At 41.3% G+C, this 21,001-nt stretch overlaps 1 protein-coding gene across 1 annotated transcript in view; it reads left to right on the top strand.

Annotated features, from left to right (window-relative positions):
• Positions 1–21,001, top strand: part of LOC128647597 (uncharacterized) — a 175,365-nt gene that overhangs the window by 96,498 nt on the left and 57,866 nt on the right. Inside the window, exon 2 of the mRNA XM_053700354.1 lies at positions 19,805–20,089. Within this exon, the coding sequence (XP_053556329.1) occupies positions 19,805–20,089 (285 nt within the window). The remainder of the gene's footprint in view (positions 1–19,804; positions 20,090–21,001) is intronic.

The raw sequence follows: 21,001 nt of genomic DNA, 5'->3' as shown, positions 1-21,001 counted from the left end.
CAAGTTTCCACCCCAGACATCAGAAGTAGAGTGTGATCTCCTCACAACTAATGCGAGTAGCATGGAATAACACACTCAGTGAGACTAGAGGCACCCAAGAAATTGAAATGAAGAAATCAAAATGAAGACAAAACTTAAGGAGAGGGGCTATAGAACCTTGGACATCGACAAGATACAGGAGAAAATGACACAATACGACCAAAGGGCACTCTTACATTCTCCTCTTAAATTCTACTCTTACATTCTGACTTGTCCGTGTTCCCTAGTATATGTAGAGAAGACCTCAACTACATTTAGGGAGAGGATGGCTAACCATTGCCATGCTATAAGAATTGCTATTGACAAAAAAAAATCAGATCAACCTGTGGCTAGGCATTTTATGCTAGCAGGACACACTGCAGCCAGTCTAACGACTATGAATTGACTATGTGCCACCACTGAGTCGAGGTGGGGATAGGCACAAGAAACTCCTACAGGTGGAAGCTTCATGGATTTATCAATTGGATACTGTAGCTCCAACAGGCTTGAATGTCCAGTTGGACTATAATGTGTTCCTTTAGCTGGGTGTGGCTATGATTGGACGGTCTAGGTCTCATCCTAAGTGAATATATATATATATATATATATATAAAAAATCATTCCCCCGGGTTGAATATGGACAGCTACGGAATTTCCATACTGTTGCATTTTTTCCTGATATATTAGAACATTGGGTCTCAATAGATGAGTGTGTTATCCTCTGTCTTTATAAGTTTCTATCATGCTGTCTCAGGCATGAAGGTACTTTGGTTCTAATTTGATTATTATGTATTTAAGTTTTTGCAGTCTGGGTGTTGATCCACAGGCTAATCTAATATTTTTAAAAATGTTTCTAGTATTTTGAATATTTAGTTAAGGTGTTATGTTTTTAGAATTGTCTGTGTTCAGCCAAGCCGCTGTGGTTCACTGCAGTATCACCCCGATGGTGACGTAGTAGCTATTTGTCACAAGGGGATAGGATATGGTAATTAGCCATGTGTTTGGCGTTGAGATTCAGGACTTATGGCAGATAGTACGTAGTGTAAACACACCAGTCTGGCTGACCCGGAATTGTTAAGCACATTAGGGTATAAATAGGGAACAGGTGCATTATTTTGTTAGGGAACACTTGGAGATACTGAAACTACCCATTGAAAAAGGTGCCAGCTTGGTACCGAAACTTATGGGGGTATTCATGCAGCTATGAGCTGATGTGATGAGATTTTTGAATAAATTGTATCATTCTCAAGAAGTGCAGCTTTTTCTTCTTAAAGAGGATAAAAGGATTTTTGTATGTGTTGCATGCAGCACCCTGGCTGTTGTCTAAGAAGTTATAGTGAGTGCCCCTGAAAATTGGATTTATATATATATATATATATATATATATATATATATATATATATATATATATATATAATCTTAATGGCCTCCATTTGATAAATGCTCCTGTGAGAATTGAAACGTTATGGGTTAAGGCCCTGCTTTTTGCATTTTGTGCATAAAGGCTTGCTAAAAGTATCCTGTGTTGCCTGCTTCTTTTGATATTTCCTGTTCACGTCTCGTCCTCCACCCAGCCACGTACAACACCAAGGGTCCCCGAAAAGGTGACAACAAGCCCCCTGGGACGCCTGCTGTGTTTGGTCTTCCACCTCCTCAAAGCCACCTTCCTCCTCTGACTCCTCTTCTTCAGACTCCTCTCTCTGCATTGCCTCTCTCTGCGTTATTATAAGGTGTGTTAAGTAGTACTATTCCTCTCAATTTAATCCCTGTTACGTTCCCTATCAGGGTACGTGTATATGGCATCGATTTTAGGAACCGGGAGATGGAAAAAGATGCTTGGTCGGTCCTCTTACTTCAAATTTGGGGCACTGTGCATGCAATCTAATGTGCCACCAGATAGGAGTGGTGTGTTAAGTAGTACTATTCTTATGAGTTTAATCCCTGTTACGTTCCCTATCAGGGGACGTGTATATGGCATCGATTTTAGGAACCGGGAGATGGAAAAAGATGCTTGGTCGGTCCTCCTACTTCAAATTTGGGGCACTGCGCGTGCAATCTAATGTGCCACCAGATAGGAGAGGTGTGTTAAGTAGTACTATTCGTAACAGTTTAATCCCTGTTACGTCCCCTATCAGGGGACGTGTATATAGCATCGATTTTTAGGAACCGGGAGATGGAAAAAGATGCTTGGTCGGTCCTCCTACTTCAAATTCGGGGCACTGCGCGTGCAATCTAATGTGCCACCAGATAGGAGTGGTGTGTTAAGTAGTACTATTCTTAACAGTTTAATCCCTGTTACGTCCCCTATCAGGGGACGTGTATATGGAATCGATTTTAGGAACTGGTAGATGGAAAAAGATGCTTGGTTGGACCTCCTACTTCAAATTTGGGGCACTGCGCGTGCAATCTAATGTGCCACCATATAGGAGTGGTGTGTTAAGTAGTACTATTCTTATGAGTTTAATCCCTGTTACGTTCCCTATCAGGGGACGTGTATATGGCATTGATTTTAGGAACTGGGAGATGGAAAAAGATGCTTCGTCGGTCCTCCTACTTCAAATTTGGGGCACTGTTCGTGCAATATAATGTGCCACCAGATAGGAGTGGTGTGTTAAGTAGTTCTATTCTTATCAGTTTAATCCCTGTTACGTCCCCTATCAGGGGACGTGTATATGGCATCGATTTTAGGAACCGGGAGATGGAAAAAGATGCTTGGCTTGGTCGGACCTCCTACTTCAAATTTGGGGCACTGCGCGTGCAATCTAATGTGCCACCAGATAGGAGTGGTGTGTTAAGTAGTACTATTCTTATGAGTTTAATCCCTGTTACGTCCCCTATCAGGGGACGTGTATATGGCATCGATTTTTAGGAACCGGGGGATGGAAAAAGATGCTTGGTCGGTCCTCCTACTTCAAATTTCGGGCACTGCGCGTGCAATCTAATGTGCCACCAGATAGGAGTGGTGTGTTAAGTAGTACTATTCTTAACAGTTTAATCCCTGTTACGTCCCCTATCAGGGGATGTGTATATGGCATCGATTTTAGGAACCGGGAGATGGAAAAAGATGCTTGGCTTGGTCGGACCTCGTACTTCAAATTTGGGGCACTGCACGTGCAATCTAATGTTCCACCAGATAGGAGTGGTGTGTTAAGTAGTACTATTCTTATCAGTTTAATCCCTGTTATGTCCCCTATCAGGGGACGTGTATATGGCATCGATTTTAGGAACCGGGAGATGGAAAAAGATGCTTGGCTTGGTCGGACCTCGTACTTCAAATTTGGGGCACTGCACGTGCAATCTAATGTGCCACCAGATAGGATTGGTGTGTTAAGTAGTACTATTCCTATCAGTTTAATCCCTGTTATGTGCCTTTTTTTTTGTTTGGTTTTTGAAGCCACAGTGCAGCACCAGAGGCCAGAAAAATTAGGCATGTACACATGCCTGAAAAATTAGGTATTGTTGCAGCCGCTGCTGTAGCAGAGGCCAGAAAAATTTATGTTTGTTTCCCAGGCAGAAAGTGCCCTAAAACATTGCGGCTTGAACCCTAGTTGGTGGCGGATAAGTCACGCAAGTCATCCAGCATTCAGAGATAAAATACAGCAGCATGTGGACCATTTTTAGCCCAAGGCAGCTCATCTCATCAGGCCTTTTTTAGTCGAATGTATCACCCACTGTCAGTCCCTTCGGGATCCATCCCTCATTCATCTTAATTAAGGTGAGGTAATCTAGACTTTTTTGAACTAGGCGACTTCTCTTCTCAGTGACAATACCTCCTGCTGCACTGAAGGTCCTTTCTGACAGGACACTTGAAGCGGGGCAGGCCAGAAGTTCTATCGCAAATTGGGAAAGCTCAGGCCACAAGCCTGCACACCCAGTAGTCAAGGGGTTCATTGCTCCTCAGAGTGTCGATATCTGCAGTTAAGGCGAGGTAGTCTGCTACCTGTTGGTTGAGTCGTTCTCTGAGGGTTCTCTGAGGGTGGACCCCGAAGGGCTGTGGCGATGCATAGGACTTAAAAAGCTCTGCATGTCCTCCATCAACAACACGTCTGTAAAGTGTCCTGTCCTTGCCGGCGTGGTCTTGGGAGGAGGAGGATTACTTTCACCTCTTCCCCTGTTAGATTCCCGTTGTGCTGTGACATCACCCTTATACGCTGTGTAAAGCATACTTTTTAATTTATTTTGGAACTGCTGCATCCTTTCCGACTTGCGGTAATTCGTTAACATTTCAGGCACTTTATGCTTATACCGAGGGTCTAGTAGTGTGGACACCCAGTACAGGTCATTCTCCTTCAGCCTTTTTATACGAGGGTCCCTCAACAGGCACGACAGCATGAAAGACCCCATTTGCACAAGGTTGGATGCCGAGCTACTCATGTCCCGTTCCTCGTCCTCAGTGATCTCACTGAAGGTATGTTCTTCCCCCCAGCCACATACAAAACCACGGGTACCAGATAGGTGACAACGAGCACCCTGGGATGCCTGTTGTGGTTGGTCTTCCTCCTCCTCCTCAAACCCACATTCCTCCTCTGACTCCTTTTCCTCACAATCCTCTTCCAGCGTTGCCGCAGGTCCAGCAAGCGATGCTGATAAGGCTGTTTCTGGTGGTGATGGTGACCACAACTCTTCCTCTTCCTCTTCACGCTCATCTACGGCCTGATCCAGCACTCTTTGCAGGGCACGCTCCAGGAAGAAAACAAATGGTATGATGTCGCTGATGGTGCCTTCGGTGCGACTGACTAGGTTTGTCACCTCCTCAAAAGGACGCATGAGCCTACAGGCATTGCGCATAAGCGTACAGTAACGTGGCAAAATAAATCCAGCTCTGCAGAGGCTATTCTAGCACCACGGTCATACAAATACTCGTTAATGGCTTTTTCTTGTTGGAGCAGGTGGTCGAACATTAGGAGTGTTGAATTCCAATGTGTCGGGCTGTCGCAAATCAAGCCCCTCACTGGCATGTTGTTTCACCGCTGGATATCTGAAAAGTGCGCCATGGCCGTGTAGGAACGCCTGAAATGGCCACAGACCTTCCTGGCCTGCTTCAGGACGTCCTGTAAGCCTGGGTACTTATGCACAAAGCGCTGTTCGATCAGATTACACACATGTGCCATGCACGGCACATGTGTCAACTTGCCCAAATTCAATGCTGTCAACAAATTTCTTCTGTTGTCACAAACCACTTTGCCGATCTCCAGTTGGTGCGGAGTCAGCCACTGATCCACCTGTGCGTTCAGGGTGGACAGGAGTGCTGGTCCGGTGTGACTCTCTGCTTTCAGGCAAGTCAACCCCAAGACGGCGTGACACTGCCATATCTGGGATGTGGAATAGTACCTGGGGAGCTGGGGGGGTGCCGTTGATGTGGAGCAAGACGCAGCAGCAGAAGAGGACTCAGCCGAGGAGGTTATGGAAGAGGATGGAGTAGGAGGAGTAGAGGAGGTGGCAGCAGGCCTGCCTGCAAGTCGTGGCGGTGTCACCAACTCCTCTGCAGAGCCACGCATTCCATGCTTGGCAGTCGTCAGCAGGTTTACCCAATGCGCAGTGTAGGTTATATACCTGCCCTGACCATGCTTTGCAGACCAGGTATCAGTGGTCAGATGGACCCTTGCCCCAACACTGTGTGCCAGACATGCCATTACTTCCTTTTGCACAATAGAGTACAGGTTGGGGATTGCCTTTTGTGCAAAGAAATTTTGGCCGGGTACCTTCCACTGCGGTGTCCCAATAGCTACAAATTTTTGAAACGCCTCAGACTCCACCAGCTTGTATGGTAAAAGCTGGTGGGCTAAGAGTTCAGACAAGCCAGCTGTCAGATGCCGGGCAAGGGGGTGACTTTGTGACATTGGCTTCTTACGCTCAAACATGTCCTTGACAGACACCTGACTGTGGGCAGATGAGCAGGAACTGCTCAAGGCGAGAGACGGAGTGGCGGATGGTTGAGATGGAGCAAGGAGGACAGCAGTGGTTGACGTGGCTGAAGATGCTGGACCAGGAGGAGGATGGCGGCTTTGAGTTTGTGTGCTGCTTGTGAGTATGTGTTGAACCCATAGGCGTTTGTGATGTGCGATCATGTGCCTTCGCAAAGCAGTTGTACCTAGGTGGGTGTTGACTTCCCATGACTCAGTTTCTTTTGGCACAGGTTGCAAATGGCATCGCTGTTGTCAGAGGCAGACACACAAAAAAAATGCCACACTGCTGAGCTCTGCAATGACGGCATTCTGGTGGTGGCAACAGCATGCATTGATTGGCGTGCTGTCTGGCTGACCCCGGGTACCGATGCATGCTGACTGACTGTGCCACTAGCTCCTTGCGACGACCTCCCCCTGCTTACAACTCGTCTCCTCCTCCTCTCTGTCTCCCCATCTGAACTTTCCCCCTGTTCTTCTTCTCTTCTAGCTGGCACCCACGTGACATCCACGGACTCATCGTCATCATCAACCACTTCACTTGTATCTAACAACTCAGCAAAGGAAGCAGCAGCGGGTACAACATCATCATCATCATCACACCGTACGTCCATGTGTGTAATGCTGCCTCACTGAGACATATCCCTGTTATCTACATCCTCTGGCAAAAATTGTTGCGCATCACTATCACTCATTTCTTCCAACTGATGTATAAATAACTCCTCTGACAGATCAAGTGAAGCGGCTGTGGTGCTAGTGTTGGTGGTGGCAGCAGGCGGGCGAGTGGTAACTTGAGAGGTGCCCGAAGCTAAGCTGGAGGAGGATGGTGCGTCAAGGTTCCGAGCGGAAGCTGTAGAAGATTGGGTGTCCTGTGTTAGCCAGTCAACTATGTCCTCAGAACTGTTCGAGTTCAGGGTACGTGGCCTCTGAACACTGGGCATTATTCTAGGGCCAAAGGGAATCACAGCACCACGACCACAACGGCCCCTGCGGGGTGGCCTGCCTCTGCCTGTCATTTTTTTTTTTTTCGATTAGTGGTACTATGCGTGCAAGCTACTGTGACAACAGATATGAGTGGCACTGTGCACTGGCAGAAGGTGGCAGAGTAGACGCTGTAGGCCGACACACACGCTTGCAGACAACTAACTGCTATTCAATCTATTACAGTCAAAATTGTATTTTTTTTTTTAAATGTACACTACTGTTACACCAGATATGAGTTGCACTGGTGTGGCACTGTGCCCTGGCAGGCACTGAAATGCACACATGTGAAGGAAACTGACTGCTATTATTTCACAGTCAAAAAAGTTTTGTTGTTTTTAAATGTACACTACTGTTACACCAGATATGAGTTGCACTGGTGTGACACTGTGCCCTGGCAGGCAGTCACTGAAATGCACACGTGTGAAGGAAACTGACTGCTATTATTTCACAGTCAAAAAAGTGTTGTTTTTTTTAAATGTACACTACTGTTACAACAGATATGATAAGAGAAAAAGGGGCCCAATGGCACTACTGAGATGTTATAGTCAATATAATTAGTAGTAATAGTTATTTAAATAATAACTTGGAGGAAATTAACGTACATGTGTTCCTCCTAATGTTACGTGATGCAAACGTTGGTGCTGTGTACCGGTTAATGAGAGAACAAAAGAAGATCAAAGTCTTCAGAAAATGTACACATTTATAGCACTCAAATTCCCTGAATGTAGAATACGACTGAGTTACAATTGGCAGGTGTACAGGAAAATTTAAAATATAACTTTTATTGGAACTTTAAAAAAATGTAGAACAATACACATTAAAAACACAGGAATAGTGTTATCTCAAAAGAGGAGAGAGTGGTAATAGGGTTTGGATCACCGACTTAGCAGCGATTAATCCTTGCAATTTGCAATTTATCAGGAAGTTGTAATAATGAAAACTGACAGTACATCTATGGTTCCTCAATCAGATGGTTGATCCTTGTTTATGTATCACAAGGGTCAAGTACAATAATTAGTTCAGGCACTATTGTTGATTACAGGGTGGTTTAACATGAGAGACCATGCATGGGTAGTTAGTATGATACAAAACTTATGTTAATGTATATGATTATGGCATATTTGTGATATACCATGTACTTGGTTTGACATTTGGTATTTTTGGATAGTCTAAATATCATACATCATGCATGAATATTTCCTCTGACGTTCCTATTTGATTATTTAGTGACAGTAATCATTTTTACAACTTGCAATTGTTGCGGTATAAACCCAGGGTGGCAATTATTCCGAACAAATATATCTCTATAAGGATTAATGTACCAACTAAATGACCAGGACTACTGTTTATATTGGTAGTGATCAATGTGAAGTATCCCTGTATTAATAGATATTTATATCTCTTAACAATTCCTGAAATTAGCCCAGGACATTGAACAGGTGGTAAATTAAATCATAGTATATTACAATGCGTTCTGAATCACTAATATTGGGTTAAATTAGTGTCTAAGGGTTAAATTGTCCTGTTAATATATACCCCCCATATATTGTACCAATATTGCTTTGTATTGCTATTGTCTGCAAATATTGCTTGTCACGATTTGCTAAGCTGTTATGATAACTGTCAGAGACAGATCAGGTTTGCTATATACCTGGTCCCTGGTCTGTTAACAACACGTGTGAAGGAAACTGACTGCTATTATTTCACAGTCAAAAAAGTGTTGTTTTTTTATTTAAATGTACACTACTGTTACACCAGATATGAGTTGCACTGATGTGACACTGCGCCCTGGCAGGCAGGCACTGAAACGCACACGTGTGAAGGAAACTGACTTCTATTATTTCACAGTCAAAAAAGTGTTGTTTTTTTTTAAATGTACACTACTGTTACACAAGATATGAGTTGCACTGGGGTGACACTGTGCCCTGGCAGGCAGGCACTGAAACGCACACGTGTGAAGGAAACTGGCTGCTATTATTTCACAGTCAAAAAAGTGTTATTTTTTTTAAATGTACACTACTGTTACACCAGATATGAGTTGCACTGGTGTGACACTGTGCCCTGGCAGGCAGGCACTGAAACGCACACGTGTGAAGGAAACTGACTGCTATTATTTCACAGTCAAAAAATGTTTTTTTTTTTAAATGTACACTACTGTTACACCAGATATGAGTTGCACTGGTGTGACACTGTGCCCTGGCAGTCAGGCACTGAAACTCACACGTGTGAAGGAAACTGACTGCTATTATTTCACAGTCAAAAAAGTGTTTTTTTTTTAAATGTACACTACTGTTACACCAGATATGAGTTGCACTGGTGTGACACTGTGCCCTGGCAGGCAGGCACTGAAATGCACACGTGTGAAGGAAACTGACTGCCATTATTTCACAGTCAAAAAAGTTTTTTTTTTTTTTTTTTTTTAAATGTACACTACTGTTACAACAGATATGAGTGGTGGCACTGAGCAAGTGGGCACAGTATACGCTGTGATCCTGACACACACGCTGGCAGGCAGGCAACTGCAATTAGATTGCACAGGGAAAAAAAAAAAAGCAGACTGATGTTCTAGCCCTAAAAAGGGCCTTTTGGGGTGCTGTCCTTACAGCAGAGATCAGATGAGTCCTTCAGGACTGTAGTGGACACTGAATACACTAGCCTAGCTATCGATTTCCCTATTAAATCAGCAGCAGCTACACTGTCCCTCCTCTCACTAAGAATGCAGCTTCCTAATGAATCTAAAATGGATGCTGTCCAGGAGATGGGAGGGTCTGGGAGGGAGGGTCTGCTGCTGATTGGCTGGAATGTGTCTGCTGACTGTGAGGTACAGGGTCAAAGTTTACTCAATGATGACGAATAGGGGGCGGACCTAACATCGCATATGTTCGCCCGCCGCGGCGAATGCAAACATGCTATGTTCGCCGGGAACTATTCGCCACATCACTACATATCTATATACAGCATCTATATATCTATATATAGCATATCTATCTATAGCATATCTATAGCATATATCTATCTATATATATATATATATATATATATATATATATATCTCATACATCTATATATATATATATATATATATATATAATCTGTACAAGGATGAGCACTCACTGGATTTAAACACAACAAATCAGTTTATTCGGCAGTGACATTTCGGGGCATTCACCCCTTCCTCAGACGAAAGTGAATGCCCCGAAACGTCACTGCCGAATAAACTGATTTGTTGTGTTTAAATCCAGTGAGTGCTCATCCTTGTACAGATTGAATATTTTGTTAAGCACCCTGGTCTGTGTTTGGGTTGGCAAGTGAGAGTGCACTTATTTGGAGCCTGTATATATATATATATATATATATATATATATATATATATATATATATATATATATATATATATATATAGAATACATATATATATATATATATATATATATATATATATGTATAGCATATCTATATATAGCTATTTATATATATATATATATATATATATATATATATATATATATATATATATATATATATCATATCATATATCTATATCATATATCAGATAGGGATCCTTATGTTTGTGCATGTGTACTGATGTTTGTAGATCTGAACTGGTGCTGGGTATATGGCTTCTGGCTACTGTTGTAAGCTGAAACTTCGCCCAGAAGTCACGGGTTGGGAACACTTTTACATATACCCCTTATGTTTGCTTAGCCTAACCTGCCTTTTAAATAGACAAAAACTGATGTTCTGACAAAACATATTTTGCTTATTTTGTATTCAATTAAGAAAGAGAAAACTTGATCATGATACATCTATGCTCATTACTGTAATGGTCAATTAACTTATTGCCTTTGTTGGAGACCCTGTCTGTGAACTTGAAACTATCAATACATACAGCCATGCTTGTACTCTTGACAGGATTATTCCTGGATTTTCCCTATTGGATTTGTGTACTGTAGCTGACCCCCTGCTTGTTTCCCTCACTTATGCAGCCTGAAAATTTTCATGAGGCAGACTAGTCTCATCTGTATGAATAAATGTGTTTTGGTTTGAATCCGCTTATGGAAGATGGACTCTTCCATTCCCACACTTTTTTTTTTTTGTGTCTGTAAATATTGGTTTATCATGCTTCTAGCAATTGCAAATCTTAACTAAGAGAAGCTTCATGTATCTTCAGGCAGACATTGATCATGGAGTACAACTTAATACCTAGAGGTAACTCACCGGAAACTCTGAGCCCTCAGACCAGCCTCTCCTCCATCCCCTGAACACAAAGCACCAGACTAGGCATTGGCAAGGTGTTTATCTCTGTCTGTCCTTCAGGGACAGGCAGTGCTATAGCCTGTACTGAGTCTGTACGCGGGTTTATACAAATTTAAAAAAAAAAAATCAGCAGTGATGTCACTAATGCTCCAGCGCAAAGCTTTAGTATGCTGCAGCTGAAAGTCTGCCCACCTAGCTCTTAGTGTGCGAGTGTCACGTGACAGCTGTCTCTCACTCGCACACTAAGAGCTGTGCGGTTAGGAAGGCTATGGGCTGGCCTGTAGGTGGCGCTGAAGGCAATGCAGGCTGAAAGTAGAAAGAGCTTTTGACAATACTTCTATCTATCGCACTGCACAGCATGTGCGATAGATAGAAGTATAGGCAAAACAGCCTTTTCCACTTTCAGCCTTAAGAATTAAAAACTGCAAGTTTAATGTTTTTTAGTCAAAACTGCAGTGGAGCCTGGAAGATTTTTTTATTTTATCAGAAAGAAAGGTTTAAAAATTGAATTAGTTTTTTTTTATTTCGCACTCTTTTTTTTTTTCTTTCATCAGGGGTCAGGGGGTTCACGTGCTCAAGTGCTCCTATAGAGGATCCTCCACTGGTGACAGTTCATTTGAAATAGAAATAAAGTTCCTGCATTACTTAAAGATCTCTGGGCAATTTAAAATTATATTTAAATATATTTTCCTTCTTTTTATAAATAGTTATAAAGGCTGGGTGCTCTTGAACTCCCCAGTCATGTATGTTATATGACGAGGGTGCTGTTGCATTGCATTTTAAAGGATACAGTGAGTCTGTTGGCCTCCTGACTTTTCATCACAGGTGATTAAGGTTTGATTGAATTAAATTATATTGTAATGTATACTGATACTTTGAGCTGCAACAATGCTGAGATAAAAATAGTATGCCTATTTCCCAATAAATTATTTTTTAATTCTAGTGTTTAAATGTATTATCTGTAATAATTGATTTGGTTATAAATATGTTGTTAGATACAGAAATCCTGAAGAAAAATTAAGTATGGTTTAATCATAAAACATTTGCATACATTTGATGATGAAGTGTTGTTAATGTACATACTGTTCTGCTTTGACAAACTAATTAGACCAGGACTTGAGAAATCCCAGGAGCTATCACTCCTAAAATTCCAGTTGCAGCTTCTAACTTTTTGGTCTTTTCAATATAATTCCCTTTAATAATATTAATATAGTGCTATATACTTGGCAATGGCTGCCCAATGCAATCAAAGATAATGATTAAGTGACTGTGACCAAATTCATGATCCTATCTTTCCAACACCATTTGTCATCAGCCATTCACATAATTTTTGACACAACTGATGCTGCATGTCCACAATGGTTTTTAGGTAAGGGTCACTAGTTCATATTAAATAGCATTACTTACCGGCAAGCGTCTTCTCCTTGAACTTCTTGCAGTGTGGCAAAAGAACTAGACAAGTGGGGCAGGCAGCAAATGTCCAGAGTCCAGGGCAGGGAAGCTCCTTCTTCTTAGAGTTAGTTCTTTCCTTCTTCACTGTTGTGTCGGTCTGTCTGTCACACTTTTCTTCTTTCTTCCCGCCATGCCAGACCGCAAGCAGTTCCACCTCCTCCACTCGTAATGTCACTGAGGATCTGAGCGCTGAGATCACCTGATTGGCTCCTGAATCCCGAGGCTAATTAAAGAAAAGCCTCTCTAGGGACTGTATGGGTCGCGAGGAGCTCTTGCGGCTCATACAAAAATGAGCTAGAAGACATAATCCATGTTGCGTAATGGAGGGGCAGCTGAACAGCTCACAGCCTCCCCTTCATTGCACAATATGGATTGCAATTGCATCATCCTTTACTACGACGGCAGAGTCAATGGTCGGGGGGGTGGGGGGTTGGTTGGGTACCTTGGGGTTGAAAAAAAATATATACATAAATTTTAAAAACATTTTTTTTCTACATTTTTTTTTTTATAAAACATAAAAAAAGGTTTACACACTCAGGACAGGTGCTCATATGACAGCATGACACTGCTGTTCGGACAAATTTTTTGGGGTACCATGTGGATACGGGCATTGGGGGAATGGATCTTTGGACTGTGACAGACCCTTCTGTCAGTACTGGAAGGGTTAACCTTGTTCAGCTTTGAGAAGCTATTTTCTAAAGACAGGTTTGCTGGCATCAGCTATAATTAAGTTTAAGTGATAAACATTCCCATTGTTCAATCACATCTAGAGAGCAGACGCCCCAGTGATAAGAAAGGATCAAGTGTGTCTTATGTTTAACTTGTTATCTGCCTAAGTAAAGTAATGTGATTCTATTGTGGCCTGTCAAAAGGGCGTTGTCTCTCTATCTAATGTACAACATTCTTTCAACCCCCCATCTGGGGTCAGACCTGCATAAATACTGGGCATATGAGCCTTAATAAAGTACACTCTGTTTTAAACCTGCAATGTGGAGCCTGGTCTCATGTTTGAGGGGAAATAATGGCTGGGTTGTGAATTGCTGATTCCCTATTCAGGACATTGTTCATCTGGTATTAACCCTTGGTATCTGGTTGGTACCGTAACAATTGGTGGCAAGCAACGGAATGAACCTTATCACCCAGAAGAGCAACTACACAAGCCAGTAACCTCAGGAAGAGGGGGATTATTACAATACTGACTAAGATGGAAGGAGTACCAGGGACCGAAGGAACCAATGGGCCCAGCATATCAGACAGAACCCCCAAAGAAGCAAGCTTTGATCGGGCGGTTAAAATAAGACTGGCACATTATGGCCCCAACCCATCTGTGGAAATTATCGACCGGGTCATAGCCGCTGTGGAGGCCAACCTACTTCGCCAAAGCAGCGCTGCAGCAGCCCAAGTCACAGCAACCCCAGTGGAAAAGGGAAAAGTAAATTTTGCAGCTTTTAAAAACTTCCTGGAAACAGAAGGAGAGATTGATGGGTACCTTGCGGATTTTGAGAGGCAATGTGCACTACACAAGGTACCCGCAGAGGACTGGGTCACGATATTATCCGGAAAATTATCCAGCCGGGCCAGTGAGGCTTTTCGGGCCATTCCAGATGAGGAAGTCGGGGATTATAATACTGTAAAAGAGGCTCTGCTCTCCAGGTATGCGGTTACACCGGAGGCGGTTCAGAGACACTGTTAAATTAGCTGGAGATTCCTACCTTCAGTGGGCATGTAAGGTGCACCGCACAGCAGCTCACTGGATAGCGGGGTGCCAAGCCGTATCTGGGGAAGAGGTGCTGCAGCTATTCCTGTTGGAACATTGCTTCGACAAGTTACCCGCAGGAGTTCGAGAGTGGGTTCGGGACCATAAACCCTCCACCCTGCATGAAGCGGCTCGCTTGGCAGATGAGTATACGGATGCCCGCAAACTGGACACTGCTACCACTAAGCCCCCTGCTAGAGTGGAGTACACACCCCCAGTCACCCCAGCAGCTGCCAGTTACCAAACCACGGCGCACCGCTATACCACACGGCCTCCGGCCACGAACTACCCTCAGAGAGCCCGGTTCAATTTGCGGGGCTACTCACAACCTATTCGGTGCTTTGGATGTAAGCAACTAGGGCACAAAAGACCAGAGTGTCCCCTAAACGCAGCGAACCAAGCGCAGTCCTGGAGAAGACCCGCCGGCGGAATCCCACGTAATCCTCAGCCTGTGGCCCGCTACGTAGAGGCGCAAGAATGCTGGGGCATCCTACATGAGGCAGACCTTGTGCAAGCTGCCCACCGGAATAACCGGCAACTGGTTAAAGTGAATGGGAAGGAGGTCAGTGGTCTATGGGATACTGGTGCTACCATGACCTTGCTTCAAAAGAACTTGGTGTCTGAGAAACAGCACACTGGAGACACTGTGGCTGTGAGGGTAGCAGGGGGCACTGTGTTCCGCCTACCTGTTGCCAGGGTACATTTGGATTGGGGAGTGGGCGCTAGACCTGTGAATGTGGGGGTCATGAAGGACTTACCAGCTGATGTTCTCCTTGGAAATAACTTGGCCCTCCTTGTTTCTGCCTATGCTCCCATGGGTCCCACTGATGTTAACCCTGTTACTACCCATGCCCAGATCCGTGCAGCAGAGACTGACCTACCTGCTGCTAAGCCCCAGGACGCTGAGCTCAGTAAATCTCTATCCGCTATTGATACGTGGAAGTCCCGTTACAATGCGCTGATGAAGGAGAAGAGTCAAGTAGAGGATGAAATGGTCACTTTAAATAATCATGTAACATTGCTAGCGGGAGAGAAGAGGAGTGCAGAGGAAAAAACACGTTTAGAACAGGAATCTCTGCTAGACCAGCTGCACCGACAGACTGCAGAAAACACCAGCTTGAGAGTGGAACATGAAACCTTAAAGACAAACTTAGCGACACTTGAGGAGAAGCTGACGCTGGCTCATAGTGAGGTGCAGCAACTCAAGGGCACCCTATGTCAGTATGAAGGGATTGTGGATACCTTTAAAGAGAAGGTACAAAAAACTCGTAAAGAAGCTGATGAGATTTTGAAGGACTGTTTAGCCCTAGTCTGGGCACTGAAGAAGTTGAACCCTTATTTTTACGGGCAGGAATTCTCTATCATAACGGGAATACAGATGGATTGTCCCGGCAAACTGACATGCCTACCACCTCCTAGTCCGGTCATCCCCAGGTTCACCTGCCAAAGGGTCAAGCCGGGTCTGCCGGAGTGTTCCACAAGGGGGGAGCTATGTGACAGACCCTTCTGTCAGTACTGGAAGGGTTAACCTTGTTCAGCTTTGAGAAGCTATTTTCTAAAGACAGGTTTGCTGGCATCAGCTATAATTAAGTTTAAGTGATAAACATTCCCATTGTTCAATCACATCTAGAGAGCAGACGCCCCATTGATAAGAAAGGATCAAGTGTGTCTTATGTTTAACTTGTTATCTGCCTAAGTAAAGTAATGTGATTCTATTGTGGCCTGTCAAAGGGCGTTGTCTCTCTATCTAATGTACAACATTCTTTCAACCCCCCATCTGTCGTCAGACCTGCATAAATACTGGGCATATGAGCCTTAATAAAGTACACTCTGTTTTAAACCTGCAATGTGGAGCCTGGTCTCATGTTTGAGGGGAAATAATGGCTGGGTTGTGAATTGCTGATTCCCTATTCAGGACATTGTTCATCTGGTATTAACCCTTGGTATCCGGTTGGTACCGTAACATGGACTAACTTCAAAGTCAACACATCTGGGGTTTCCTCCTGTGTTAGTCTTCTTCCAAAGGAGGAGATATGTGACGTGAGTCACCAAGATCTGGTAGCCTGTTACAGAACACTCTTTGGGCAGGGGTACATGGGCTTAAAGGGACACTGTACCCAAATTTTTTCTATTGTAATTCAGAAAGAGCATGCAATTTTAAGCAACTTTCTAATTTACTCCTATTAGCAATCGTTCTTCGTTCTCTTGCTATCATTATTTGAAAAAGAAGGCATCTAAGCTTTTTTTTGGTTTCAGTACTCTGGACAGCACTTTTTTATTGGTGGATGAATTTATCCACCAATCAGCAAGGACAACCCAGGTTGTTCACCAAAAATGGGCCGGCATCTAAACTTACATTCTTGCATTTCAAATAAAGATACCAAGAGAATGAAGAAAATTTGATAATAGGAGTAAATTAGAAAGTTGCTTAAAATTTCATGCTCAATCTGAATCACAAAAGAATTTTTTTGGGTACAGTGTCCCTTTAAGGATACCCAGAGACTGCATGGAAATGTGGAATTTTATATGCCAGACACCCCATGTACTTTCATAACTCTGTCTTATGTCCATGTCACTCTGTATCTATATGGGTACAGGGTGTGACTCTACAAACCAAGTGAGCATAAATGACTTAATTGTCTGAGTAAACTTCCCCAAAGTTAATTAAGTTGATATGTTACCTTTGAATAGACAAATTGTTCATAGGTGTGATGTATTGTTCATATGTTTGTTTTTATAGTTTAACCAATTCCCTCTGTATGCCGAAGCTCTGTGACTATGGAATGCCAGGGTGTATAAATATGTGTGCTGCTTTTAAATAAAGTGTTAATTTTGTGTCCAGAAAAACTGAGTGTTGCCTCAGTTCTGTTCACCTCTGTAACTGTAAACTGCAGTCAAAGGGGGGTACCAGGAGCTATTGCTCCAGATAAAGGGATGTCCAGGACAAGGGAAGTGTTCTGACAGAGGTACTCATTCGGGTGACACACACACATATATATACACACACACACACACATATATATATATATATATATATATATATATATATATATATATATATATATATATATATACACACAGACACTGTATATATTTATATACATATATATATATATTTATATACATATATATATATATATATATATATATACACATATATATATATATATACATATGTGTGCGTGTGTGTGTATAAATATATATATATACATATGTGTGCGTGTGTGTGTGTATAAATATATATATATACATATGTGTGCGTGTGTGTGTGTATAAATATATATATATACATATGTGTGCGTGTGTGTGTGTATAAATATATATATATACATATGTGTGCGTGTGTGTGTGTATAAATATATATATATACATATGTGTGCGTGTGTGTGTGTATAAATATATATTTATACATATGTGTGCGTGTGTGTGTATATACATATGTATTTATGTGTTTGTATGTATGTATATATATATATACACATACATATATATATATATATATATATATATATATATATATATATACACACACACACACATACACATATATATATATATATATATATATATATATATACACACACACACACACATAAATACATACATATTTTAATACATACATTACAAAAACTAATGTGATGATGCACAAAAAGGATAAATATTCCAGGTAATCACGATGGTAATGCTCAGCAGGTGAACCTCAGGGAAAGAAAGAAGAAACACATATAGTGAAGTTCTGTGGTTATGTGAAATTTACAGAAGAACCTAGAAAAGGTAGTCACCTAATAGGAGGCAAGGCAAAGAACGATGTTCCAGCTCCAAAGGATGAATCAGAAGTGGTTAAAAAGTATAACAAATTTATTAAAAACAAGTCACAAGGCATATAAATAAGACTGTCCCAATCATAGACTACTACAAACAAAAGACTGTGTGTGTATCACAATGTCCAATGAATGATCTGTTAGTCCTGTAAGGAACAAGGCTCCACCCCTTTTTTGATGTCACTACTTCAATGATTGTTTCCCCAATCACAGCTTGGCTTTTTTATTTTTTTTTAAATACATACATATACATCATTGGACATGGGTATGCATATATTTCTATGTTAAAGCCCTTTGCAGCCTTTTTTTTTAAAAAATCACCTGAGACCTCATATATTTGGGCCCTTATAACTTTTTATGCAATTTTTTTTATATATAATGTTATTATGAGTGTAACTGTTCTTTTCAATGTATTTTTGATGGATATGTTTTGTGACACTTTTTTGTGTCGTGAAACAGTTAACCAGACCTCTGAGGTTGCACTATCCTGATGCTTGTTAAAAATAATTGCATTCAATTGTTTACTTTCAACTTGTAATATGAGCAATACATCTGATGTGTGCAAATAACAGTCGTAATCTGGCCCTGGGTTTTTACTCACATATATCAGACTATGGGCTAATTTTAATTCATACAATAAACACAATGGTTTAGCTTTATAAAAATGCAATTAGTGCAGCACTTTTGCATTTTTGTATCACTTATTTTACCTTTTTGTGTAGCTGCTGATTTTGTATAGTACAGTGATTCAGAACCATTCCAGGACAGTTGTTTCTTGGTTTTTGCCACTCATCAGCAGGGAGTAGGTAGAATTATTGCTGGGTGAAGTTGATTTCTGGGCAAAATACAACAACTTTTATAATTATTTGGAGGAGATAACTAAGTTTAAAATCCTCCACTAAGTACATTTTTTTTTTTTTTGTATTCTGCCCAGAAATCAACTTCACCCAGCAGTGATTCAACCTACTCCCAAAAACCACGAAACAGCTGTCCTGGGATGGTTCTGAATCATTGTACTAACCCTAGCTAAGCTTAAAAGCTGTGTATACAGAGATGCTATGGCATAAAGGAAATCTTCCTAAAAACAGGTAATTGTGAACCTTATTTTCATATCTTACCCAGAATCCTTTGCTGCATTGGAAACAATGTATTCCTGGGTTTTCTGTAGTAAAAACAAGCCTTCTGAGTTGTCTAGATTTGTTAATGAAGTACACAGTGAGCTTCTCTCTCTCTCTTTCTCTCTCTCTCTCTCTCTTTCTCTCTCCCCCCATCTATCTATTTATCTATATATCTATCTATCATCTATCCATTCATCTATATATGGGGCTCTAAAGTTTCTAGTAACTGCCCTGCCATATATGATAAAATGTGATTAGTTAGGCACTGAAATAGGTTGGAATAGCTTAGAAAGGATAAATGGATTTGAACAAGGAACAATGTCTAACTATTGTCAATGTTTATGTAAGTCTATAACATTTAGTACAAGGTTTTTTTGGAAGTAATTATCAAAGCTTTAGCTTGTGGTAAGAACTCTGGTTTGTCTCTCCAATTTCATTAAAGTGCAACTATAGGAACATATATTGATTTTATCTTCTTTATATGTCACTCTGCAGATTTATATACATTAATAAAGAGAGGACAATTTATTATTTTCCGTGCTCTGATAAACCTGAGTGGTGAGGATCTCAAGCGATTTAAAGACAAGTTAGTGATGGTGACATTTAGTGGGAAAGAGGCTATCTCACCTGAGCAGCTGGAGGAGGCACATTGTTATGATACAGCAGCCTGTTTAATACAGAGATACAAAAAGGATGATGCTCTGATGTTGACATCACAAGCTTTATATGAGGTTGGCCTGAAGGAAACTGCAAAGAGACTGATGGAAGAAACATATTCATGTAAGTCACTGAATTGTACCTAATAAGCTGATAATATAACATTGTAGCAGGATATTAATATACTGTAATGATCATTTATATATTTATTAATACAGCAGCTGGTGAATCATTTGTAGTAACTGAGAGAAAACTGTAAGAATAAACATAGGAATGATGTTTAGGGCTCTGTGTATTGTGTCAGTGTAATTATAATTATATAAGGAGACAGGCGTCTGAGTGAGACAAGCTGGTAATTACAGTAAAGTCAAAATTAAACTTTTTATGGTTTAGAAAGAACATATAATTTTAAAATTTTTTCCAATTGATTGCCATTATCACATTTTTTTTGTTATCTTGGTTTCTTTTCATGAAGAGTAAATGTAGGAAGGCTCATAGGAGCTAAGGAGCATGCACAAGTCTATAGTATCCATAGCAGCAGTGATTGCAACAATTTATAAGACTGATGCATACAATGTTGCAAAATGCTTCTAATATAGAGTACTAAAGAAACACGCACCCTTCTGAGCACACCTAAGCCTACCTACATTTACTTTTTAAATATTTAAAACTGGTGCCAAAGGGCAGGATTATTAGCCAAATAAGTTAAAGATTAATCCTTCATATGGAAGGAGGTGCAGATCGTTATAGTCATTTAAAAATAAATTTAGAAAGAAATCAAACACTGATACTACTACTAGGACCTCAAAAAAGACAGGGAATTTAGCACACTTCAAATGTTGTTAAAACCAACACCAGTGTTTTAAATGATAGACATTGTGCACACAGAATCATGCACATATACATAAAACAAATGTCATTAAAAGTATTAAAACACAAGGTACCCTCTCAAATAGCAGCTATATCAAACAAACCGATCCTAAGTACATGGATCTAGGTTTCAAATGGTACATGTCCAAATTAGAGTGATGTTAG

This window comes from Bombina bombina, chromosome 2, assembly GCF_027579735.1.
Source record: "Bombina bombina isolate aBomBom1 chromosome 2, aBomBom1.pri, whole genome shotgun sequence".
Taxonomy (NCBI): domain Eukaryota; kingdom Metazoa; phylum Chordata; class Amphibia; order Anura; family Bombinatoridae; genus Bombina; species Bombina bombina.
Note: the sequence above shows the minus strand (reverse complement) of the source record. Positions and strands in the feature narration are given on the sequence as shown.